This window comes from Eulemur rufifrons, chromosome 7 (assembly GCF_041146395.1).
Source record: "Eulemur rufifrons isolate Redbay chromosome 7, OSU_ERuf_1, whole genome shotgun sequence".
Lineage (NCBI taxonomy): Eukaryota > Metazoa > Chordata > Mammalia > Primates > Lemuridae > Eulemur > Eulemur rufifrons.
The window spans coordinates 2305455-2329805 of record NC_090989.1 but is presented as its reverse complement, the minus strand read 5'-3'; the positions used below and the strand labels follow the sequence as shown (position 1 = coordinate 2329805).

General features: G+C 58.2%; 1 protein-coding gene across 1 annotated transcript; it reads left to right on the top strand.

The window, feature by feature from the left end:
• The first annotated feature begins 2832 nt into the window (after positions 1-2832).
• On the top strand, positions 2833-22312 carry PWP2 (PWP2 small subunit processome component). Its single transcript, XM_069474911.1, has 21 exons — positions 2833-2896; positions 4283-4395; positions 6950-7044; positions 7363-7462; positions 7791-7934; positions 8753-8888; positions 9196-9422; positions 11153-11296; positions 11734-11804; positions 12492-12628; positions 13082-13230; positions 13360-13507; positions 13812-13962; positions 15017-15197; positions 16841-16988; positions 17806-17914; positions 18600-18665; positions 19560-19778; positions 19924-20074; positions 20206-20280; positions 21822-22312. Exons 1-21 carry the CDS (start codon positions 2879-2881, stop codon positions 22000-22002), a joined length of 2763 nt encoding a protein of 920 aa, XP_069331012.1. The 5' UTR covers positions 2833-2878; the 3' UTR covers positions 22003-22312.
• The last annotated feature ends 2039 nt before the right edge of the window (positions 22313-24351 follow it).

Below are 24351 nucleotides of genomic sequence, written 5' to 3'. Positions count from 1 at the left end.
GCAGTCACATAGTTCGAATGGATTAATTTGCTTTTGTTTGTAAATTTAATTGTACATATGGTTGATTTATTATTTTTAAAAATACAGACTAACTGATACCATGTTTATGTATAAGTTGCACCAAAAATCAAGGACAGACATAAATGTGAGTTTGTTTTTACTGGTGTGAAAGTCACAGCTTGTAAATAACTGTTGTATGTATTAAACCTTTTCCAGCTTTCCAAAGCAATGTATTTTTGTATATATGAGATAAGAGTACTCTGAATTCACTGGGAAAGTGTGATTGGAATTGAACTCGGCAAGATTAGTGCAAGTGGACATGGTCTGCCCTGCAGAGGGTGGGACCTCGCGAATAACCTCAGATGTGTGAGCTGCAGAGAGAGGAGCGTGGCGGCTGCGGGTCCTGCAGGGCCCTGAGCTCCCAGAGGCTGCAGGCTGGGGACGGAGACAGAGCAAACAGCGCGCAGCAGGCGTTTCCAGTATTCTCTGTGTTGTCTTTGACTCATTCAATAAATAAAGGTGGTGTGATTCTTCTTCACATGTCTTTTTCATTTGTAGAAATTGGAGAAACGTGTAAAGAAGATTAAATGTTTAATTAAACTTTCCAGAAATTTATCTTCCTTATGTGCAGTTTAAAACTAATAAACTTGGTCAAACTAGTTAGCAAATTAGAACTTCTGAATCTAACGATAGTTTAAGGTTTCTAAAATAAGGTTTTTTATTATAAAAATTGATTGGTTGCCCTACAGATCTGTCAAGTCCCGTGAATGAAGAGATCTTTTAGAGTTGAGCTGCCAGAAAAGCCTCTGCTCCATGTTGTCAGCCTTGGAGCCAAGAGAACATACCCTTCCTCCACGTGTAATGTACACCTCTCACCTTCCGGAAGAGGGAATGTGATTAAATGTTTAATTTATTACTCTTTGATTTTCTTGTATCTGGAGTCTACACCCAGGAGGAAATTTCCCAATTACATGTATATTTACAGGAAGAAAAAGAAGGGGAAATACAAAATGTTTATGGTGGTTTCTTATGGTGGTCTGGAAATTGATTTCAAATTTATCAGTTTTTTTCCTGTAATTAACCCAAAAGATCTTTTGCAAACTAAGTTACATGAGTGCTTCTGCCTTTTTTTAAAGACAAAATGTCACCCAAAACTTTGTCATTCTTTTCTTAATATTCATAAGAGTAACTAAAAGGGTGTAACTGGATTTTTATTGTTTAATAATTGTTTTAAATAAAGTAAGGTTTATGTGTTTGGGACAAGCTGGTTTTGTTGATAAAGATGTGGCAGCTGTTAAAATAATTGTGAAGCCAGATATGCAATGTGTATGTATCTAGAAAGCAAAGAGTATGTCTCTGTGGAACATGTAAATATTAATACTAGCAAATGGGAAAGTAAGTTATAATTTTTGTGAATTTCATGGGGTCTCCTATGATTGGAAAAATTATAACTCTTCTGATTCTAATGTGGAAATTGTATTTAATCTGAAAATGACTTTTACCTACAGTTCCATTGTCAGCACAGCCTGGGGTGGGTCAGATTCCTATATTAATAAGTCTTGGTGAGGATGGATACCCCATAAAGTTAGTAAAGAAAACACACACAAGGCTTCTATTCAGTTTTTCTTTAATGTTTAAAGATGAAGTTAAACACTCCATGTTTGTAAATAAAATGAAAAAATTACACCATTTTTTATAAAAGAACTGGGCTGATCTAAATGTTTTACTTTCAACTGTGATCTTGAGAATAAATCCTACAGGATTTTAAAATTGTATTCTTCATGACAATGCTCCTTTCTCTGAGTTATTCATCCCTGTCAGGCTGTGAGACCCACAGACATGACTGATACGTTTTGTTGGGATTCTCTAATTGGAAAAGGTGACAAGTTGGTGACTTTGACACTGCAGGTATTAATTCCATTTTCATGGTTTACTATGAAAAGTCTTTTCACATTCTGTAATATATTGTTAGACTAAAACTATTGTATTAAGACTTTAAAATGTAAGCATTATAATGCTGAAAATACACATTTTAAGAAGAAACTACTGTTTTGAGCTTATTCGTTTGCTATGGCATGGTGTGACAACTGAGTGTGTAACGTTAAAAGATTTTCTTGTTTTCTCCCCGCAATCCTTGTTCCTGACTCTTAGGCGTGGACTATTTACCTTTTGGGGAGGATTACAGATTTTTTTCATAATTTCTTAACCCACTAGCTCACAAGAACTAAGACATTTGCGTTTCCAGGGCTTTCGGGTTTTAGTGGACGTTCTAACTGCCTCTTAATGTTTGACAGCGGCCTGGGCAGTGACCAGCCTGGGGTTCGGTGGCCTGGCCAACAGTTCCCTTGGGAAACTGGTTTTCCGGCTTCATTCAGACTCTTGCTCTTTCTGCTTTCCCTTTCGTTATCTTCCAGAGCTGTTAACTAAGTAGGTCTGGAGGGAGACCGTCAAGCGCCCGGCCGCCAGCACCACTCCGTTCAGGCCTGGCGCACCTGCGCGTCCCGGGGCTGGGGTGGGGCGGAGCTGGGGGCGGGCCCTCCTGTTCAGGCTCCGCCTTGGGGCGTGGCTGGGGTAGGAGCGGGCCCTTGTGTCCAGGCTCCACCTCGGGGAGGGGCGGGGCCCTTGTGCTCAGGCTCCGCCTCAGGGCGTGGCTGGGGTGAGGCGGGTCCTTGTGCTCAGGCTCCGCTTCGGGGCCGGGCGAGGGCGGTGCCTCTCCTTCGGGCCGCCGGGGGCGCTGTGGCGCCAGGCGCAGTCCCGTCCCGGAAGTGTGCCGTTTAGGTGCCGTTGTTCGGCCCGCCCCGGAAGTGCGCTCTTCAGGCGCCGGTGCGCGGCCCACCGCTGCTGTGCTTCTGCCTGCGACTCTCGTGTGGCGGCCGCGATGAAGTTCTCGTACCGGGTGAGCGCGGCAGGGAGGTGCGGTCGGCAACGGGCTCCTGGTCCGGCGGCCGAACCTTGCGGGCCGGAGCGGGCAAGCCGGGCAAGCCGGGCGAGCCGTGCTCGTCTCCCGCGGGACTCGGCCGCGTGGAGGGCACCGAGGGCTCCTCGCGGGCCGAGACAGTCGCGGGGCCGGCGGGGGCCGGGGGGAGGCTTTCCCCGGAAGGAAGCCCGGCCTGGGGACAGCGGCGTCTGCGCCAGGATGAGGCGCGGCGCCGGCAAGGCGACCCTCGTGGGGAAGTGATGAGGGTGTGAGAGCCGCGGGACTGTGGTCACAGATGCGAAGTGAGGAGGGCTCAGAAGAGACTAACGGGGAGGAGGGGGCAGAGCCGTCCTAGGCATCTCAGGAGCACCGGTGGCTGGGCCTGGAAAGGCTGCTGCTTTGCGCAGGGCCGCGCACCTGCTCGTCCCATCGTCCTTGCAGGCAGTTCTTCCCTCCGTGGGGTGTCGGCCCTGCCGCGGGGCCCAGCTGGGTCTCACACCCATTCTGGCCAAAGCTGAACGTGGTACTGGCCCAGAAAGTGCTCCTCCCCCGCGCCCCCCATGCAGGTGAAGGCACTGCCGTGCGCCCAGCACCAAACTAGAACCCACATCCAGCTCCTGAGGGCTTGGACCTCATCCGCTCTGCAGTCACTAGTGCGATCTGCGAAAAATGCGCGTTGGGTCACATGGGCGTCCGCTTACATCCCTTGTCCAGCCTAGCCAGGCTCCTCCCTGAGGTTCTCACGGTGCTGCCCACCTGTGACTCCAGATGCTGGCCTGGCTGGCACCTTCTCATTTAGTTTCTAACTCAGGTGACCCCTTCAAGCGGCCTTCCATGACCACCCTCTGAAGTAGCTGCTCCCTCCCAAGCTTCTCATCCCCTCTCTTGCTGGAGACAGAATGTGAAGTGCCTGTGTCTGGGCGCTTGGCAGTGTCTCCAGTGAGCACTTTGGATGATGAGTTTGAGGAGTGAGTGAATAAATAAGCAGGATGTCAGAATGCAGCTTGGTTCGGGATGCCTTCAACCCTAGATGCCCTTGGAGCGCAGTTCCATTGTGGCTTTTCTCTTCTTGAAACGTGGGTCCCGCCCCCTTCTTCACCTGGCAAAGGCCTCCTGTCTCGGGAGGCCTCCCCAGTGCTCATGGGTGCCTCTTACCTTGGGAGCTTGGGGCTCCGCAGGCTCCTGGGGTCTCCTGAGGATTGGGCTCACTTCTTCCTCTGTGGCCCAGGAAATGTCCCAGAGGATGGCTGGAGGGGCCCCCGGGATGAATTGGGACCCCGGGGTGGGGGCTGTCTGCCCAGATGCCTCACCCCTTTTCAGAGTCAAGATTCTGTTTTCTTTAAGACAGCTTTGTGTTCCTTTCAGTTTTCCAATTTGCTAGGTACAGTTTATCGGCGTGGAAATTTAAATTTCACACACGATGGAAATTCAGTTATCAGTCCTGTGGGCAACAGAGTCACTGTATTTGACCTAAAAAAGTAAGTATGTTAAAGTGATATTGGTATTAATAGTAGTGGTAATTATCATTACCATTCTTAAATAGCCATGAAAGCTGACGGTGTCTTCCTCACCTGTTTACGGTGCACCTGTTAATTAAGGCAGCCTGAGTAGGCTACAGGGCTTACTGGGGTCCAGCAGGTCAGTGTGGAAGTGGCAGCGAGGTACCTGGGGCTTCATTCTGGTGCCTTAGCAACGCCCTGAGCACCTAGCTGGTTGGTGTCATCCTTAATGGCAGAAATCCTGTGGCATTTGGTTACTTGGAAAGGGACTAACCTCTGCTGTGTGCAGATGGGCTGGCAAGGAGAAGCCGTGGTCCAGGGTTGGCACTTCCCCCACCAGGGAAGGCCCCTGAGAGCCGAGAGGCCAGGTGTGCTGGAAGCTGCCCTGGACACCTGCTTGGGAGCTCCGGTGCCGCCGGGCCTCACCACTAGGACCAGCAGGCCCAAAGCTTCCGCTTCTGCAGCTGGACATCAATTTTGGCTGCTTGGGTTTAGCTAATTCTTTTAAACAAGTGTGTAGTTCCCTTCCTGTCTTCTCAAGGGGAAGGACTGCTTCGCAGACTTGTTGGGGAGGCTGCGGGCTGACTCCTTCTGCAGCTTGGCGAGGGCCATGTGTTGTAAAGGCTGCCTGCCCCTCTGCCTTGCTCCCTAGCTTTCCAGCTGGGTGGCCCCCGGCCTCGGTTTCCCTGTCTGTAAGACAGGACAGCAGCAGGACCTGCTCTGCCGGCTTCCCTCCAAGCAGTGCCCCGCAGGGTGCATGTGAGGTCAGCTGCTGGTGGTGTTACTGTCATCATTTTGTTTAAATGACATCTAACAGGACTCTCTATAGTAACAACCACATGTTCATTGAAGAAAATTTGGAAAATAAAGTAATGACAAAATTAGGACCTAGTTCTTGACATTTAGAGGTTTTATTACACCTCCTTTACTGCGTTTTACATATCAAAGGGTTGTGGCAACCCTGCCTCAAGCAAGTTGATCCATTTTCCAGCAGCCCGTGCTCACTTTGTGTCTGTGTCCCGTTTGGGTAATTCTTGTAGTATTCCGGACTTTTTCATCATTACTGTATCGGTCATGGCCGATCTGTATCTTTGATCGGTGAACTTTGCTGTTACTATTGTAATCATTCTGAGGCTCCGGGAACTACATTCATATAAGATGGTGCACTTGATGTGTGTTCTGACTGTTCCACAGACTGGCCGTCCCCCCGTCTCTCTCCCTGTCCTGGCCTCCTCACTCCCCGAGACACAACTATATTGAAATTAGGCCGGTTAACAGCCCTATGACAGGCTCTAGTCAACAAAAGAAACAGCTGCACATCTCTCAGTTTAAAGCAAAAGCTGGAAATGATCAAATTTAGTGAGGAAGGTGTGTGGAAAGCTGAGACAGGCTGGAAGCTAGGCCTCTTGTGCCAAACGAACATTTAGCCAAATTGTGACAGCAAAGAAAAAGTTCCTGGAGGAAATTAAAAGTGCTCCAGTGAAACACGAATGATAAGAAGGCACAACAGACTTAGTACTGATACGGAAAAAGTTTTACTGGTCTGGACAGAAGATCAAACCACCCTTAAGCCAAAGCCAAACCCAGAGCAAGGCCCTGACTCTTCAATTCTGTGAAGGCTGAGGGACGTGATGAAGCTGTGGAAGAAAAATCTGAAGCTGTTAAGAGCAGTGGTTGGTTCCTTAGGGTTTTTTTTTTCTTTTTTTTTTTTTTTTGAGACAGAGTCTCGCTCTGTCAGCCTGGCTAGAGTGTCGTGGCGTCAGCTTAGCTCACAGCAACCTCAAACTCCTGGGTTCAAGCAATCCTTCTGCCTTAGCCTCCCGAGTAATTGGGACTACAGGCATGCGCCACCATGCTCAGCTAATTTTTTTCTATATATATTTTTAGCTGTCCAGATCATTTCTTTGTATTTTCAGTAGAGACGAGGTCTCGCTCTTGCTCGGGCTGGTATCAAACTCCTGACCTCTAGTGATCCTCCCACCTCGGCCTCCCAGAGTGCTAGGATTACAGGCGTGAGCCTCCGTGCCCAGCCCTGGTTTTGTTGGTTTTGTTTTTTGATAGAGACAGGGTGTCACTCTGCTGCCCAGGCTGGAGTGCAGTGGTGCCACAGCTCACTGCAGCCTCAAACTCCTGGGCTCAAGGGATCCTCCTGCCTTGGCCTCCCAAAGTGCTGGAACTACAGGATGAGCCACCGTGCCTGGCCTCCGTTTGTTTTACGTGGATGTGCTGTCATTGTGGTTAGTCCCTGTTGGACGTTTAGATTGTTTCTGGTTTTCTGACATTCTCAGGATAAAGTCCTAGAAGCAAAATTGATACATCCAAAGCCCAGTTTTAAAGCTTTTAATGTGTTTTGCCAAATTTCCCTTGGGGACAATGTCATCTCCTCCTCTTTGGGAGAATGTCTGGAGAGGAGCTCTGGTGCGAGGGTCCAGCAGGATTGAGGTGCTGTGTGGGGAGGGTGGGCTGCTGGTCCCAGCTGTCTGCTCTGATGGCTCGAGGACCGACTGTGTGCTACGGTTTGTGTCTTTCTCAGCAACAAATCGGACACGCTGCCCCTGGCCACTCGGTACAACATCAAATGTGTGGGGCTGTCCCCGGATGGCCGCCTCGCCATCATCGTCGATGAAGGTGCTCACCCTGGGTGTGGTTGGCGACTGAGGGGACGGTGGAGGATGGACTTGGGGGCCCCAGGGTGGCGGTGTAGGGCTGCGATGGTCCACTCCCCGTCTGCTTCTGTGTCCCAGGCCCTGGTGGGGCTTGGGGATGAGGGCGCGCCATGGGTGAGGTCGCGTCCTCCCTGCCCTTTGTGCCGTTGGCGTCACCTGGGCAGGGCCTCAGCAGGCGTCCTAGCATCCTGGTGGCCCAGAGTGGACGTGTCCGGGTGAGGCGAGTGCAGCGTCTGGGTGCTCCCGTGGCTGCAGGGTGGTCACCTCCGGCGTCCTGCAGGGGGCAGCGCGCTGCTGGTCAGCCTGGCGTGCCGGTCGGTGCTGCACCACTTCCACTTCAAGGGCTCCGTGCACAGCGTCTCCTTCTCCCCCGACGGCAGGTGCGTGGGGGCCGGCCCGGGCGGGACGGGGGCGGAGTGTGGCTCGTCTCGAGCCTGACGGCCCACTCGTCCCTCTGGGACTTGGGGGTTACAGTGGGTGCAGGGGTGGCGTCTCTGGCGCCGGCGGCCTTCCTTCCGGAGCAGAAGGCTCGGTGCGGCCCGAGTGCCCTCAGTGTCTGTCTGTCCCCTGACTTCTGCCCCGTCTGTCCTCGGCCCCTGTCCTGCAGGAGAGGTGGGACTCGGGGCAGCCCAGGCTCTGCGGTGGCTCTGTGGTGGCTCAGGGCCGTTCTGGTCTTTACTGTTGACTCTGGCCCCGTTTCTGCGGTAGGAGATTTGTGGTCACCAAGGGCAACCTTGCTCAGATGTACCATGCCCCGGGGAAGAAGCGAGAGTTCAATGCGTTTGTTCTGGACAAAACATACTTCGGGCCGTATGACGAGACCACGTGCATCGACTGGACCGACGACTCCAGGTGGGGCCTGGGTCGCTGCCGGAGCAGGCCCGAGGGGGCACCTTTCCCTGTGCCTCCCAGGAGAATGAAGGGGTCCCTTTTTGGGGTCCTGAAGCTTCATTTTGAAATGCTGCGTTAGCCTCATTTGGGTGCAGCCCGTTTTGAGACTGGGGGGCTGGCTCCAGGTTAGGGCCACACTGCCCTGACCTGGTCACTGGGAGCCAGAGAACACAGCCTGGGTCTGGGTGGGAGACGGGAATTACGTTTGAGTTTTTATCAGCAAACAGCGAGACCGTGGGTCGGCCAGGAGAGGCGAGAGTGTGTGAGGCCCGTGTCCCCAACAAGAGCACTGCCCTAGGCGGCCCTGTCCCCCTCAGGCACCCGCCACGTGCACCGCATGCAGGGAGTTGGCCCCGCAGTGGCGTGGCTTCTGCTCGTGGACCAGCCTTGCTCACACACCGGGGCCTGAGCACTGCTGGGCCTGGGCCCCAGCCGGGGGTGGGTGCAGCCCCGAGTGCTGTGTGGCCCGTCAGCATCCCGAGGGCCACGTCTGGGTGGGCACACCGTGTGATCCAGCTGTCACACCTGTCTGACTTGGCGCCGTGAACAGAATTTGCCGTGACGGGGTCTCAGGCTGCGCCTAGGAGGCATGAGGACAGCGTGCTGGAGGCAGGCCAGGGCCAGTGGGTCATGCTGGAATGTGGTCCCTCTGGTTGGTGGCTTCACAGCGCTCACTCCTCGGGCCCACACGGGGTGAAAGATCTCCAGGTGCCTCGCTCTGCAGGGCGGGCGCTGGCCGCGGCACGTGGAGCCGCCCTGAGCAGGCGCTGTCTTTGCAGGTGCTTTGTGGTTGGGAGCAAAGACATGTCCACCTGGGTGTTTGGAGCTGAGCGCTGGGACAACCTCATCTACTACGCACTGGGGGGACACAAGGACGCTATCGTGGCCTGCTTCTTTGAGTCCAATAGCCTGGATGTATGTCCCTGTGCCCAAGGTCCCCAGCCCACGAGCCCACACAAAGCAGGGAGTCTAGGGAGGTCCCTGGGGCCTGGGGGCGGGCTGTGGGCCACCTCTTCCTGCATGTCCTCGTGGCTGCTCCCAGGCTGCCTGGGGGTATCTAGGGACTCAGGGTGGCTGTTGCTGCCCCTTAGAATCGCTCCTCCCCAGTCCAGAGGGGCCTTCCGTGACAGGGGCCCCTGGAAGCCCAGCTGCACAGAGGGCTCTGGGTCGTGGCAGCCTGTGGCTGGTGGGGGCCGGGGTGACCGTGTGCCTCCCGTTGCAGCTGTACTCGCTCAGCCAGGACGGAGCCCTGTGTGTGTGGCAGTGCGACACTCCCCCCGAGGGCCTGCGGCTGAAAGCTCCCTCGGGCTGGAAGGCAGACCTGCTGCGGCGTGAGGAGGAGGAGGAGGAGGAGGAGGAGGATGGGGACAGAGAGACCACCGTCCGGGGGAAAGCCACGTCCGCTGAGGAGGAGAAGAAAGGGAAAGTGAAGTACTCACGGCTGGCCAAGTAGGTCTCTTTCCGGAGGGCGTGGTGCTCCTGTGTGGGTCTCCTGCCCTCAGAGGGTCCTGGTCGGGGTCCCCAGGGGCGAGGACCAGGAGCTACAGAGAACAGGCCCAGGTTTGAGAACCCTGGGGTGTTACACCAGCCTGTATCCCAGAGGAGCCCCTGCAGGTGCCAGGCAGTCCGAGTTGTCTGCCCAGCAGCATGGGAGGGGGGAGGCGTTCAGGTACTCGGCTACAGGAATGGGGTGGCCCGGCAGGGGACATCTGTGGCCCGCCAGCTCCTGTGGTGGTCGGTGTGGGTGAGTCCCTTGGCCTGGTGGAGGACGCACGGTGGGCACTAACTAGTGTGCGCTCAGCGAGGGCCGTGGGGCCGAGGTGGTGGAGGGAGATGCTGAGAAAGGAACCTTCAGGGAAGGCGGAGAAGGGCCGGGTGAGGGCAGAGAGGAGTGGGCTCTGTGCCTCTTGCTGGCTGGGGCTCCAGGTCTCCTTAGGGGACCCACTGGCCGATGGCTCTGTGCTCTGTCAGGTGCTGTGCTGGGTGGTGCAGCCTGAGGCCCTGGGTGGGACGGCCTCGACCCCACAGACTAGGCCCCATTGAGCCCCAGCCTGAGTTGGCGCTTTCTAGCTGTAGCTGTCATCCTGGCTGACAAGCCATCCCCGAGTTGGGGCACAGGCATCTGTTTCTGTTCTAGGGCCCGTGGGGAACTGGTTGTGGTCATGTGAAGGCAGAGATGACACAGCCATGGGGCGGCCATGGCGTCACCCACAGCCTGTCCTGTTGTGTGGGTGTCCGGCCTGGACGCCACCATTTTGCAGTTGTCTGGCGCACGTTGTCTGGTGCACGGTGTTTGCTGGGTTCTGTCCTTAGTGCTGAGAACACACCCTGCTCCCTCACCGGCTTCCTCGGTTGGGTGGAGGAGGCGTGGGGTGATGGAGCGGCCGGGCAGGTCTGCTTCTAGGGGGACTCAGGCCCTAGACAAGGGCTGGAGGTAGGGAGGGAGCCCAGGCAGCCGGAGGGGGTTGGATTTGGGGTGGGCCGGGGCCAGCAGGCATGCGGGAGGCAGGCTTGGCGGGGGTCAAGGCCCAGTCTGGGGAGCAGGAAGGGTCGGCTGGGCCTGGTGGGACGAGGGTGCCCTCCGCACTCGGCAGGGCCTGCCGGAGTCAGGGTCTAGGGGGATGGGGGGTGGGGGGGCAGCCGCCGACGTTCCAGGAAGAGGGAGTGCTCGCTGGCAGGGCTGCCGGCCCTCAGCGGGAAGGGAGGGCCCTCATCTGTCATCTGCCAGCCACTTGCTCAAGAGGACAGGGGCATGAGGAAGAAGGAAGGGCCACAGGGTGGAGCTTTGCTCAGAAGGAGGCTGGGGGAGGGACAGTCTGGCGGTTTTAAAGGTGGAGGTGCTGTCAGGGTCATCACCACCTGCTCGTGGGGACCCAGGGCCCATTGGAGGTGGAGCACGCAGGGAGCCAAGGGATCCGGCGGGGCCCTGGCGCACCTGGCTGTGCCACTGTCACAGCTGAGGCTGCCCTGCCCCGAGGGCCCTGCTCCCTCCCGACGCTCCTCCAGCCTCTGGCCCAGGGTCAGCTGTGCGGGTGGAGCCCCTCTGAGAGTCCGCCTGGGGGCCTGAGCCACGGGCATTAGGCAGGTGCCCTCTGGGGTGCCCGGGGCCCGGCTGGGGTGAGCGCGGGAGGGGCCGGCCGGCTCTCCTCCTTCCAAGTCTTGGTCTTCCCCTGACGCAGGTACTTCTTCAACAAGGAAGGGGATTTTAACAGCCTCACGGCCGCAGCCTATCACAAGAAGATTCACCTCTTGGTCACCGGCTTTGCTTCTGGAATCTTCCATCTTCACGAGCTCCCAGAGTTCAACCTCATCCACTCCCTGAGGTGAGCCTCTGCGGAGGGTTGTCTGCTCGCTGGTTGTCACTCACTCGCCTCAGGTCCCTGCTCACCCCAGGTCCCTCGGCCCAGGAGCAGGCGGGTGGGGGGACGGGCCGTGCCTGCCCTCGGGGCCACTGCGGAGCCAGGCCAGCGGGACGCCGGTTCTGGGCGGTGCCGCCGGGATCGGAGAGACCTGGTGCTGCTGCCCTCCGGGGTCACCTTGACTCAGCCTCAGGTGGATCAGGCCCCTTGACTGTTGTTCTTGCTTCCATGCTTCACCTTTGGGAGACAGAGAACCAAAACACGGGCTTCATAAAATTGTGAAGCTTCAAGTTTTTGAGCACAGGACTTGAGGGGCTACCCGAGGGCTGGGGTGTCCCGGGCTGTCCTGGCAGCCGGGCGGGGTGGCTGCTCCCCACTCACGGTCTGGCCTCGCCACACAGCATCTCGGATCAGAGCGTCTCCTCGGTCGCCATCAACAGCTCCGGGGACTGGATCGCCTTTGGCTGCTCAGGTTCGTGGTGGCGCCTGGCTTAGAGACGGAATCCTCAAGAAAGCCTGCCTGAGGTTGCGCCTTGGGGCGGTGACCCCTATGGCCCGCTAGTGCCGAGCCCGGAGACCATGCTCTCCAGCCAGAGATCAGTGGCCGTCCAAGGGCGTGTTCCCAGCGGCCCAGGGTGGGCTCGCTGGTGCGGGGAGGGTCAGTGCGGCTTCCAGGACAGCCGCTCCTCTGAGCCCCGAGTCCCGTTGTTGGTGCTTGAGCTTCAGGCCCTGTCGGTTCCTTGGGCCAGCACTTGGCCTGGGCCCTGGCAGGGCTGCGGCGGCTGCTCGTGTGTCCTCAGGACCTGGGCCTGCGCTGCAGCCGCCGGCCGGGCCGGGGGGCCGCCCTCCCCACCCTGGTCCTCATCTCTGCCCTCGGCCCCTCTCTTAGGAGTTCGAGGTCATGGTGCCTGTCTCAGCTGTGACCGGTGGTGGGGGGGTGGGTCCTCTTGTCCACATGGGCAGAACCCAGAACAGGCTGGCAGTCACCCCATTAACCCGTGGCTGCCAGTTCTCTGTGCAGGGCTTCATTCTGCCCCTTTCCAGCCCCTCCTGGGGGCTCTCTCCTCAGGCCCAGACCAGGTGGGGGGTGGGCTGGGCCCCGGTTCCATGGGTCGGGGGTTGTGAACGGGGCCCCCCAGTTCCCCACATGTGCCTGCAGGCCTGGGCCAGCTGCTGGTGTGGGAGTGGCAGAGCGAGTCCTACGTGCTCAAGCAGCAGGGACACTTCAACAGCATGGTGTCTCTGGCCTACTCCCCCGACGGGCAGTACATCGTGACCGGCGGGGACGACGGCAAGGTAGGCTCCCGTCCTGTGGGCCTCGGCGCACGGGGGCTCTGACAGCGCAGTGGCTGTTCTCGGCTGCCCCGAAGTGGGGCTCAGCCTAGGGCTCGTGGGTTCCCTCGGTCCCATGTGGGCTTCTGAGAAGATGTTGAAAAATGTCCTGGGATTTGAATAGAGAGGGTTTGGGTGCCGACGTGTCCCTGTTTCCAGCTTGATCATCTGCTCGCTGGCAGCCGTGTGGCTGGGCGGGTCTGTGGTGCCAGCAGCCACCTGCACCTTAGGCCCCTTAGCACTGTCCACTGGAGGTGACAGGAAGAGGCAGGGGGCAGGTGGCCCCTCCAGGTCCCCGGGCCTGTGGGTGAGGCTGAGTAAGCCAGGGTGGCCGTGGGCACGGGGTGGGGGTCTCAGAGCGGCTGTGGGCACCGGGTTGGCACCTGCCTGCCCACCCCTCACAGGCTCTTGCCACAGGTCAAGGTGTGGAACACTCTCAGTGGCTTCTGCTTTGTCACTTTCACGGAGCACTCGAGCGGGGTCACTGGCGTGACCTTTACTGCCACTGGCTACGTCATTGTTACTTCATCCATGGACGGGACCGTGCGTGCCTTTGACCTTCACAGGTGACGTCCCTGCTCTGAGTTGCCCAGAGCAGCGCCCCGACCGGCAGCTGGGTGGAGGTGAAGCTGCCCAGGCCCGGGAGGGCGCAGGAAATGGGTGCGCGATGCCGACGGTGACTATTTTCTCGGCAGGTACCGGAACTTCCGCACCTTCACGTCTCCGCGCCCCACCCAGTTCTCCTGCGTGGCCGTGGACTCGAGCGGGGAGATCGTCTCTGCTGGGGCCCAGGACTCCTTCGAGATCTTTGTGTGGTCCATGCAGACGGGCAGGCTCCTTGACGTAAGAGCCGCACGTCCCCTGGGGGCGCTGGGCTGGGGGAAGGGCCCCACGTTGCTCAGGGCAGCCATGCTGTTGTGGGAACGGGCCCTCCTGCCGCTCGTGAGAGGAGAGTAGGGAGCCGAGATTACACTGGAACAGGCGGCCCCTTTACGTGAGTTCCTGCCTGGCCTCGCCTCACCAAGACAGTGACAGACACTCAGCCCACAGCTGTGGGGCGCTCCCAGGGCCACAGCCGCTGTGCACTAGAGTCGCACGTGCCAGCTGCTGCTCACATCTCACCCCTCAAACCTCTGCTCTGCTGCAGGTTTTGTCTGGCCATGAGGGCCCCGTCAGTGGCCTGTGCTTTAACCCCATGAAGTCAATCCTGGCCAGCGCCTCCTGGGACAAGACAGTGCGCCTGTGGGACATGTTCGACAGCTGGAGGACCAAGGAGACGCTGGCCCTGACCTCTGACGGTGAGCTGCACGGGGGCTCGGCAGCGAGGAACAGCAACCCCGGCACCAGCGTCGTGCTGCCAGGCCTCGTTCAGCTCTGGTCTTCCCTCGTTGCGTTCCTCTCCCGGTTGCGGGCTTGGCATGAACCCAGGGGGTGGGAAGAGATAGGCAGGAGCCAGGGCAGATTGGTGGTTCAGCCCAGGGTCGAGTCCTGTCGGGCTGGGAGCCCCGGAAAGGATGGTCCACGAGTCCTCGCTGGGCTCCCACCCCGACAGAATGAGCCTGGCAGGGCCAGAACAGCTGCTGCTGGTTTCCTGCTGTTGCCTGGAGTTGCCTTTGAGTTCGCCCCTCGTCCTTGGACCCCTGGGAGGATGAGGTGGTGCTGGGGGCCCAGACCCACTTTCCTGAGGCTGAACTTTAGGCTGTGCCTCCCCCCTGCCCCTAGTCTCCCCCTGCCCCTAGTCTAGGAGCCAGCAGGCTGCGGCCCTCAGCACTGCCCATCTTGTGGTGAAGTTCCGCTGGGATGCAGCCCGTGCGGTGCCAGCTGTGGCTGCCGAGACGCTGCAGCGGCAGAGCCAACGGCCACGTGGCTCACAAAGCCCAAGCAGAACTCGTGCCCACCCAGGAGCTGCTGGTTCTTTGCAACATTCCCGGCTTCCCGCTGTCGCCACCGCAGCTGCGGTTCAGGTGTTCAGTGCTGGCGTCCTGTGTCTTTGCAGGGCTCTATATTCCAGTCTGTCCTGTGTCTAACCTCAGAGTATCCCCCCCCGTGATGTGCCCATCAGGCTGGCCTCCCTCAGCTGAGCCTTTGAGCCCATCTTGCCACCCGCCTAGACCTCGCAGTGCCCTCTGAGCCACCTTGGCCCCGGAGGTGGCCGTCGGTGCTGGGTTGCTCCCAGCGGGGACAGGCAGTGGCATTGCCTGCCTGGGTCGGAGCGTCTCCTGATAGGAGCTTCTCATGTGCCTGGACCTGACAGGGGCTGGTCCCTTAGGGGTGCCAGGGCACGGCCTGGCTTGCTGGCCGGGGGCTGCTGGGGCCCGGGTCTTCCTCCAGCCTGCTCTCGTCTCCGTTTAGCCCTGGCTGTGAGTTTTCGCCCTGACGGTGCGGAGCTGGCTGTGGCCACGTTGAACTCACAGATCACCTTCTGGGACCCCGAGAACGCTGTGCAGACGGGCTCCATCGAGGGCAGGCACGATCTCAAGACAGGCAGGAAGGAGCTGGACAAGATCACGGCCAAACACTCGGCCAAGGGGAAGTGAGTGAACAACCAGGGCCCCCTTCTGTCTGCCTGCGGGAGGTGGTACCTCTGGGCCCTTCCCTGGATCTGAGACTCCAACCAGTGGCCAAGTTCTTGCAGCCTCCTCTTCTGTGGCTTCTTCCTTTGTTCCTGAGATGGCTGAGTCTCTGCAGGTGGAGGCAGGTGGTCCTGGGCTCCCATGGCCCCCAGCACGGGAGGCCATTTGATTTGCTGACCATCAGCTCATCCAGCTGAAAGGCTGAATCCGTTTCCAAACCTCATTCACACCAGTGCTGCCCGCAGCCTGGTGTTTAAAGCTGAAAGCAGCTCCTGGAACCCTCAGTGTCTCAGTCACGCCAGCCACCTCCCCCCACTCCCCCCACCCCCGTCACGTGGCCAGTGAGCACCTTACAGGACAGCAAAGGCAGAGTGTCCCCTAGTTGCAGGGAGTCAGGGGACAGCACTGACCAGGCCCTCCTGCGCTGAGCCCTGAGGCGCGTCCTGGGCAGCGGCCCTGCCTGGGAGGAGGGGCGGGACCTGTCCCCTGGGCGCCGGGAGCCGTTCAGCAGAGCAGGGCCTCCTCCAGAAGGAAACCTGGAACTCACCCTGCGGGTGTCTGTACCGACACCCGTTTTCAGTTCTCGAGGATGTAGACAGCCCTAGGGTGGAACCGCGGGTCTGTGGGAGGTGGTTCTGTGTTGGAACTTCCTGAGGACCCACCAGCTGGTTTCCATGGCGGCTGCACCGGTTTCCATGCCACGTGCGGTGCCTCAGGGCTCCGGTTTCTCCACATCTTCTCCAAGACTTGTTCTTTTACTTTTTAATTAGATCCATTCTGGTGGATAGGAATTGGTATCTTGAGATTTTGGTTTTAATTTTCCTCATGACATTGAACATCTTTTCATCTGCTTGGTTATTTGTGTATCTTGGAAGAAATGTCAGTTCAAGTTTCTTGCCTATTTTTGAATTGGGTTGTTTGGTTTGTTGATTTTTTTAGGAGTTCTTTATATTCAGAATGTATCAGATACTTGATTTGCAAATATTTGTTCCATTCTCTTAGCTGTCTTTTCACTTTTTTGATGGAATTCCTTGACACATGAAAGTTTCCAGTTGTGGCAAAGTCCAGTTTGTCCATTTTTTCTTCTGTCAGTTGTTCTTTTGTTGTCCTTTCTAGTAAGCCGTTGCCCATCCCACAGCCACTGTCCTGTGTCTTTAGCAGCAGGGGTCAAGGGCCTGGTTTGTGGTTTCTGTGGGATTAGGTGGCGGCTTCTGAGAGGAGGCTGCGCAGGCTGGAGGCGGCCTGGCGCTGTTCTGTGCCGACGCCAGCAGGGAACACTGAGCCAGCGGGTCCTTCTGTGAAGATGAGGTTGCGCCTCAGGAGCTGAAGCATCTCCGGGGGGCGGTGCTGTTTCAGGCTGCACCGTTGGGATTTTTGTTTGTGTGTTTTCCTCACCACTATACAAATGAGGAACACCGTTGGGTTTTAAAAGTCTCCTGTGTGAGTTCAGGCAGCGAACCTTGGAGAAAGCTGGTGAAAGGTGGTGTTTGCCTTCTAGAATATTTGGGTAGGGCCTTCCCTATTTCCTAAAGTTGTTTTTCACAGATCCCATATGCTGAGAGTCCGCTGGCAGCCACTCTGAGTCCGTGTCTCCTCCACCCAGGGCCTTCACCACCCTGTGCTACTCTGCGGACGGCCAGAGCATCCTGGCGGGAGGCATGTCCAAGTTCGTGTGCATTTATCACGTCAGGGAGCAGATTCTCATGAAGAGGTTTGAGATCTCCTGCAACCTCTCTCTGGATGCCATGGAGGTGAGCCAGTGGTGCTGGGCCGCGTGCAGCTTCAAGCGCAAGGTCAACACGTTGGGCTCCTAAGTGTGGCGTTGTGAGATTGTAACGTAAGCGTGCGAGGCTGTTGCTCTGGGTGCGTGGGGGGCCTGGGCTGCCCCGACTGGCCCAGCATGGCCCAGGCTGTGGAGCCTGCACTGTCCTCACCCACCAGGCGGACGAGCCACCTGGGCAGGCTGCTCTGAGGCTGGGCTGGGGGCGGGGGTCTCTAGCACAAGCCAGCTCGGGGGAGGACAAGCGCAGAGGGTGCAGGTGGGCCCTGCCGGGCGTGGCTTTCTGTCTGCCCTGTGCCACCTGTCCTGGCTCTAGCATGGAGGCTCTGCCCTCCCTACTCCTCACCCTCTGGCTCCCAGGGGACCTCAGGGTGACAGTGAAGGAGTCTAGGAAGGCTCTGAGCAGGTACGTGGCTGCCTGGGTCTACTGCTCAGGCCCCATCATAGGGCGAGGGGTCCTATGCGTGCCCAGAAGCTCCTCCTACCCCCGGGTGTTTCTGGGGGAAGTGTCCTTGGCCTTTCCAGAAGGGGCAGCCACCCCGGGTCCCCAGCAGGCTTCCCCGCAAAGAGTGAGTGTCTGCTCCCATGCAGCAGGCTCCTCCTCCAGGAGGCTCTGCAGGAAGTTTCTGTGGGTGCTGTATTTTGGGGGTCCACGTGTGCTGTCCTCATTCAGACAGGGCCGGGGGGGTGGTCCATTGTTGGTGGCACACAAGTGATGGGGGGACAGGAGAGAGAGGTAGCCGGGCCACCTCTCGGAGGCAGCGTGTCCATGGTTTTTGCTATTCTAGGAATTTTTGAACCGAAGAAAAATGACAGAGTTTGGCAACCTGGCACTGATTGATCAAGATGCCGGGCAGGAGGACGGAACCGCGATACCACTGCCAGGCGTCAAGAAAGGTGAGCCTGGATGAGACAGTAACAGAAGTCTGCCCGCTGCCCACTGTCCCTGTGTGACAGTGACCTTGCTTCCTCGGGGCTGCAGCGTAGGAAGTCAGTAACTGTCACTGCGTTGTGACGTTTGCTGGGCTGGGGGTGCCGTCTGGAGAACACCAGTGGGTCAGGTGCGGTGCCACCAGACCCTGTGGCAGGAGAAGCTGCCTGTGAGTTGCTGCAGGCGGCCTCCCTGCCCTGGCCGGGCCCTTTCTGTGCCAAGCGGGGCTCAAGGAGCATTTTGAGGCAAGACCTGCTATTGAGGTGTCACGGCCGAGAAGTCGAGGGGGGATGCGTGTGCCTTGGGGAGACAGGGCGGAGAGCCAGGTGTTCTGGAAGACTCGGGGACCACCTGGGTACTGGCTAGACTGGCTCATTGGACCCACCAGCCAGAAGTCCTGAGCGGCTCCGTGTGCAGGCCCAGGGTGCCGTGTGGGACAGCTGGGAAAGCAGCGTCTAAGGCCCCGGCGCAGGACGTGGCGCTGGCCTGCTGACGGGACAGGAAGGGCCTGAGCAGGCAGAAGCTGCTGCTCTTGGTGGGCCCCCTATCCGTCCCCAGCGGGCAGGACCTGCGGGCAGCCTTCCCTGCCAGCTGGGCAGCCTGTGTGTGCTGCCCGGTAACTGTTGCTGTGATTGGTTCTTCTGTTCCCAGGTGACATGAGTTCTCGGCACTTTAAACCTGAAATCAGGGTGACTTCCCTCCGCTTCTCTCCCACCGGTGAGCACCGAGCTAGGGGTTGTTGGTCCTGATGGATGGAGCAGGCTGTGTGCATGCTGTCCCCCATGGGCAAGGTGACACTAAACCCTGCTGACCATGCAGTTGCCCTTGTCTCTGAGGACAATGGCTGCGGCAGCGCTGACCCCAGGCACAGGCTTCGGGACAGGCAGACCCAGCACCGCCATTGGTGCAGCGGCAGCCTGAGCACCCTTCATGCGTGGCCGGACCGTCTAGGCTGCCTCCCTGTGGCTCTGCCACGTTCGGGGCCTTCCTCCCCCGCCCTGCCCCCATCCTCTGGCTGCAGGGGGAAGTCTGTGCCCCGGCCGCGGGTCTTGTGGGGTACACGTGGTCCCACGCGGGAGAGGCTGTGGGGACACCAGTGCTCTTGAGCAGTGTAGACTGAATGAACGGAACACGGTACACAGCAGCCCGTGTGCTGGTGTCAGGTGACCCAGGGGTCTGCACAGCATGGCCTGAGGGCCAGATCCTGCCGCCACCTGTTCTCGTCCCTGCAGCTTTCCTGGGACACAGCGGCACTTGCTCACTGGCGTAGCTTATCCGTGGCTGCTTCCCGGGTGCCGCGGCAGCACTGAGTGGTGACAGCAGAGACTAGGGCTGAAAATCGCTGTTGGCTGCCCCTGGCGTCAGGAGCAGGGAAGATGTGCATGTCCTCATTTGCCCATGCGCATAAAATAGCTCTGGGAGAACATCTACGAGGATCCTCCCGTGGGTTCCTTCCAGAGGGTGTGGTCAGGGGTGAAAGGGTGGCGTCCCAGCTTCCCTCGTGTACTTTCACATTTTGGACAATGGGAATGGATGCAATACTTTTTTTAAAAAAATGTGGGGTTGGGGGATGAACTTAAATTTTTAGGACACTACTGCTTAACTTCCCAGGGCGCTGCTGGGCAGCCACCACCACGGAGGGGCTCCTCATCTACTCCCTGGACACCCAGATGCTCTTCGACCCCTTTGAGCTAGACACCAGCATCACCCCTGGGCGGGTGCGCGAGGCGCTGCGCCAGCAGGAGTTCACCAGGGCCATCCTCATGGCCCTCCGGCTCAACGAGGACAAGCTGGTGCAGGAGGCCCTGGAGTCAGTGCCCACGGGAGAGAGTGAGCATTGGGGCCTGCGGTCTGGGGCCCTAGTCGGGCTTCTGGGGTCCTTTGCAAAGGCAGAAGGGCACAGGTGTCACCCGTTCCTCTTCTAATTTGCATTCTTTGCATAACAAACAAGGGTTTTTTCCCCACTGTTTTACAGTTGAAGTCGTCAGTTCCTCCCTTCCTGAATTGTATGTAGAGAAGGTGCTTGAATTTTTAGCTTCCTCCTTCGAAGTGTCTCACCACGTGGAATTCTACCTTACATGGACCCAAAAATTGCTCATGTTGCATGGACAGAAGCTGAAGTCCAGGTAAGCCTGTTTCACCACTGTTCATCCGATTCTTGTCACCGGGCAGCTGGTGTTGGGAGACAGAGAGGGAAACTTCACGTGCAGACACAGCGTGAAGTGAGCCGCGTGTAACACTGTGGTCTCCGTTCCAGAGCGGGGCAGTTGCTGCCGGTGGTGCAGTTCCTGCAGAAGAGCATCCAGCAGCACTTGGACGGCCTCTCCAAACTGTACGTGCTGGCCTGGCTGTGGGCAGGGTGGGGATTACCTTGTCCTCTGCTGGTTCCACGAGGGCGATGCTGCGCCCAAAGGTTCTCGTGTTGAGGTGCTTGTTCTCTCACCTGCCATGTTGAACTGGATCCACCTGGCCACTCACAGATTGGCCAGCTTTGGATGTGCCCTGGTGCTAAGGGGTGAGAAACGAGGACTGGCAGCAGTTGGATGAGCCAGAGATGGGACATGTCCCAGGTGTAGCTAGAATCTTCCAGCCTCTCAGGAGGGATGTGTCATGTTCTTAGGACCAGGCAATCTTTCCTAGATTTGCAGGTCACCTGCATGGGCAGTGGGGGCTAGTAAAGGGGGTCTTGGGCCAGGTAGCCTGGACTTGTGGGGTGTGGCTGCTTTGAGCCTCAGTTTCCCCAGCAGGAAGATGGGGGTGATAATGAAAACAGACACTATCTGAGGGCCTAGGACAGTGCCTGCTCACCCCAGCTGCTCCGCGAGGTGCCCTTCTCCAAGTCCTTTCTCTGAGGTTCCCGTACTTGCTGTCTTCCGCAAATCCCCCTCCCTTAGGGTCCAGCAGAGCCCAGGCTATAAAAGCCTTATAGTGGCCTTTCAAAGATGACTTCCTCCCTCCATCACCACTTGCCAGGTGTCCCAGCTTCATTGCTGACAGGCCTGTTCTCTGCTTGGTATGTTGCTCATCCAGCGTCCACGGGCTGAGGCCTGAGCCTGTCTGTCCTTGCATTGGTCCCTTGGTCTTCATAACGAGTCTGAGTCTGAAGTGAGCTGTTCCTCCTGGCGCCTCTTCCCATGTTCCGGCTGCAGGAAGGCTGGGGCTGCAGAGGCGGTGGTGCTCATCTGTGACCTGCTGCCGCCCAGCCGCCTTGGCTGAGATGTCTGGGACTCTCCAGCTCCCGTTAGATTTATTCCTCGCTACCTGAGGTTTTCTAGAGTTAATGTAAATGCATCGCCCTTTGCACTTCCTTGGAGTTGCTGGTGTGCGGGGAGGCAGGGGTTGTTGCGCGTTACTTGGGAGGCGGTGTCGGCACGGGCAGCGCCACCACCTGCAGACACAGTGCGCGCCGCTCTCGCGCCCTTCTAATCATTGCACTTCTTCACCGGGTGGTTGTCCACGTAAAATGATGGTGTGTCTTTTCTCCTTTATTCTATTAATGCGGGTGACTGCCTTATTCCAAGAGTGCCCCTCTGCTCTCTAAAACCACCCTGAGCCCCGCAGAGATCTCTCTACGTGTTTGGTGAAACTTGCTGCTGAAGCCATCTGGGTCAGCCCAGCGCAGAGGCTGGGGTGGGAGGATGGACCAGAGGGATGGGGTTTTACATTTGGGTCCTTGAAGGCCGCTGCTGCTCCAGGGCCAGGTGGGCCAGGAAGGGAGGCAGCAGCAAACAGCTGGGGCGGTGGGAGGCGTGCACAGTCCCTGCTGGACTTTCTTGGGGTCCCAGAGAAGGCAGTGGGGTGTGAGGTGGGCTGGGGTTCTTGGCCTAGAAAATAGTTGTTGGTTATACTGACCTGATGTCCGTGTGTTAACAGCTGTGACTGGAACCGCTACAACATTCAGTACACTCTGGCAGTTTCCAAGCAACGGGGCATGAAACGCTCCTTGGAACTGCCAGGAAGTGAGGAGGAAGCAGAAGCATCTGAGGACGACAGTCTGTATCTGCTCGGAGCAGGAGACGGGGACGGACATGAAGGAGAAGAGATGCTGGGGTAGAGCCGGCCACGGCGGGTTATTTCAGTGAAGCGCCGCCGAAGAGATGGAACCATTGTGCCACCTAGGACAGGAGATGGGAGGGGATCCAGAGAACAGCTGACATATCATCGCTGGAGACGTGCTTTTCCTGTGAACCAAATAGGCAGCCCGTCGGGACTACGAGCTGACGGTTGATGCCCGGGGCCCAGGAGCTGGGCCGTGTGAACAGTGACCAGTGTTGCACCAGCTGCTGTTGAAAACGGCTCTCGGTAAATAGGTTCACATGAACTTTGTAGTAAGAGTTATTTATGTTTTTAATAAAAAGTTTTGATGAAGAACTTAGGAATAGAAAAGACAGTGTTTTCTAAAATGTTAGGGAGAAACTTAAACCCTGAATTAAAAATGCTTATGTGTCCTGGTGTCCTATAGGGGATTGGGACCTGCCCACCCTCCACCAGTGCTTCTGCCCCGGGGGGGGGGGGGGGGGGGGGGCAGGCGAGCAGGCAGGGTGGTCCTAGGTGCGGTGGGGGCCCTGCCCTTGGAACCTGTGTGTATTCTTGGGGTGGGGACGGGGACACCTGCTTCACTCTCTCACCTCTGGTGGGGATGCTGGGCCCGCCCTGTCCTGGTGCCCTCAGACCTGCTGCGCCAGCTCAGTGGGGGCCACGCAGAGGACTGGACAGCCCCTTCTCCCTGCGGTGCCCTCGGAAGGGTGCCTGGTCCCCACAGCTCGATGACGGTGGCCTCCGGAGTCAGGACACGAGCAGACCCGTGCAGTGCTTCACTGACACCATGTGCGAGTGTTGTCTATCAGGCCAGCCTAGTGTGGACCTCGCGTCCCTGACTCATTCGGGCAGTGGAGTTGACACCTGCCCGCCTGCCTCCCAGGCTGGTGTGAGGCCACATGGGTCAGGGCAGGGGTGGTACCTACGTACGACACATGGTGTTACTGTCAGCACTGGCATGACCATCATTAGACATCTGGGCACCCTGTAACCTGTGAGCCCTCTGGTCACCCAGGGTGCATGTGCTCAGAGGCCTGCAGACCAGCGGCATTTGTAGAAAGGAAGAGCTCAGGCCCCTGGTACCACCAGGTGTTTTGCCCCTACACAATGTCCCCTGTGTATCTCAGACTGGAAAATAGAATCTGAGCTAGTACCTGTCCCAAACAGAAAGTCCAGTGCTGCCCCCTCCTCACCTCAGACTTCTGATAAGCGTCACACCTGCACAGGTACGACAGCTGAGTGGGTGCCCCTGGGGTGCCAGGAGGAGGTGGCGCTCTACCCGGTCCGGACTCTGCCTAGAGCTTCAGGCCAGTGGCCGCAGCAGTCGGGTGCTTGGTAGCGGCAGGCTCCTGGCCTTGACCGCAGCGTCACATCTGCATTTAGCATTTCCTTTCCCCGAGGGAAGCTTTTAGCGCCAGCCCAGGTCCCACCACGCCCACCAGCCGGTGTCCCCAGACGGGCGGCGGGAGAGCAGGATGGAGCTGAGAAGCCGGGACGCCTTGGAGAGTTCGCGGCAGCAAGGAGGACGTCCAGGGCGGCTCTCGGTCCACCTGTGGGCCGGAGGAGGCCAGGGACGGGGACGGGCGTCCGGGAATGAGGACGAACGTTCCGGGCGCACCTTTGGAGCAACACCCGCTCCGTTACTCCGGTTCCCACCGTCTTGGTTTTGCGGAGGTTGACGGGAAAGTCGGTGAAGGGCAGCGTCAGCGTCGTAAGGGGAGCGACAGCCTTGGCCAAAACGCCGACGTGCCCGCGGAGTCCCTCCGCAGTGGCATGACAGCAAAAGACCGCCCGGGGTCGGCAACTGGAGAGTCGAGGAAGGAGGCACGAGAGCCTTCGTGTGTGCGCCGCCGCCCGCCCGGGTCTGTCGCCCGGGAAGGACGGCGGCCGGAGCGCGGGGACAGGACGTGGGACACACGCACAGACCGGCCCTCAGCCTCGGGGCTGCGTTCCCGGACAGGACGGGGCGGGCCCCACACCACACGACCGCAGAGGGGCGTGGACCGGGCGGACCAGCTCCGGAAACGGCCGCACGGGAGGACTCAGAACAGGAACTCAGGACCGGGCGGGCGCCGCTGAGCACGTCACGGGGGACGACATGACGTCACGGGGCGACATGACGTCACGGGGACGGCATCTCGTGACGGGGGCGGTATCACGTCACGGGGCGGCATTACGTCAAGAGCGGTGGTATCACGTCAACAGTCGACATCACAACACGGGTAGTATCACGTCAGGGGGGCGGCACCACGTCACGGGCGGCATTAAGTCAAGGGCGGTGGTATGACGACAGAGGTGACCATGCGGAGGCGTCGTCTCCAGAGCCGCGGTTCAGCGCGGGACACCGGGCAGCGTCGGGCTGCTG

Bases quoted from the DNA above. Each gene is read 5' to 3' on its own strand.
- PWP2 (XM_069474911.1), top strand. The intron at 8,889-9,195 runs GTATGTCCCTGT...CTCCCGTTGCAG, and splicing joins TTGAGTCCAATAGCCTGGAT to CTGTACTCGCTCAGCCAGGA. The intron at 19,779-19,923 runs GTGAGCATTGGG...ACTGTTTTACAG, and splicing joins GTCAGTGCCCACGGGAGAGA to TTGAAGTCGTCAGTTCCTCC.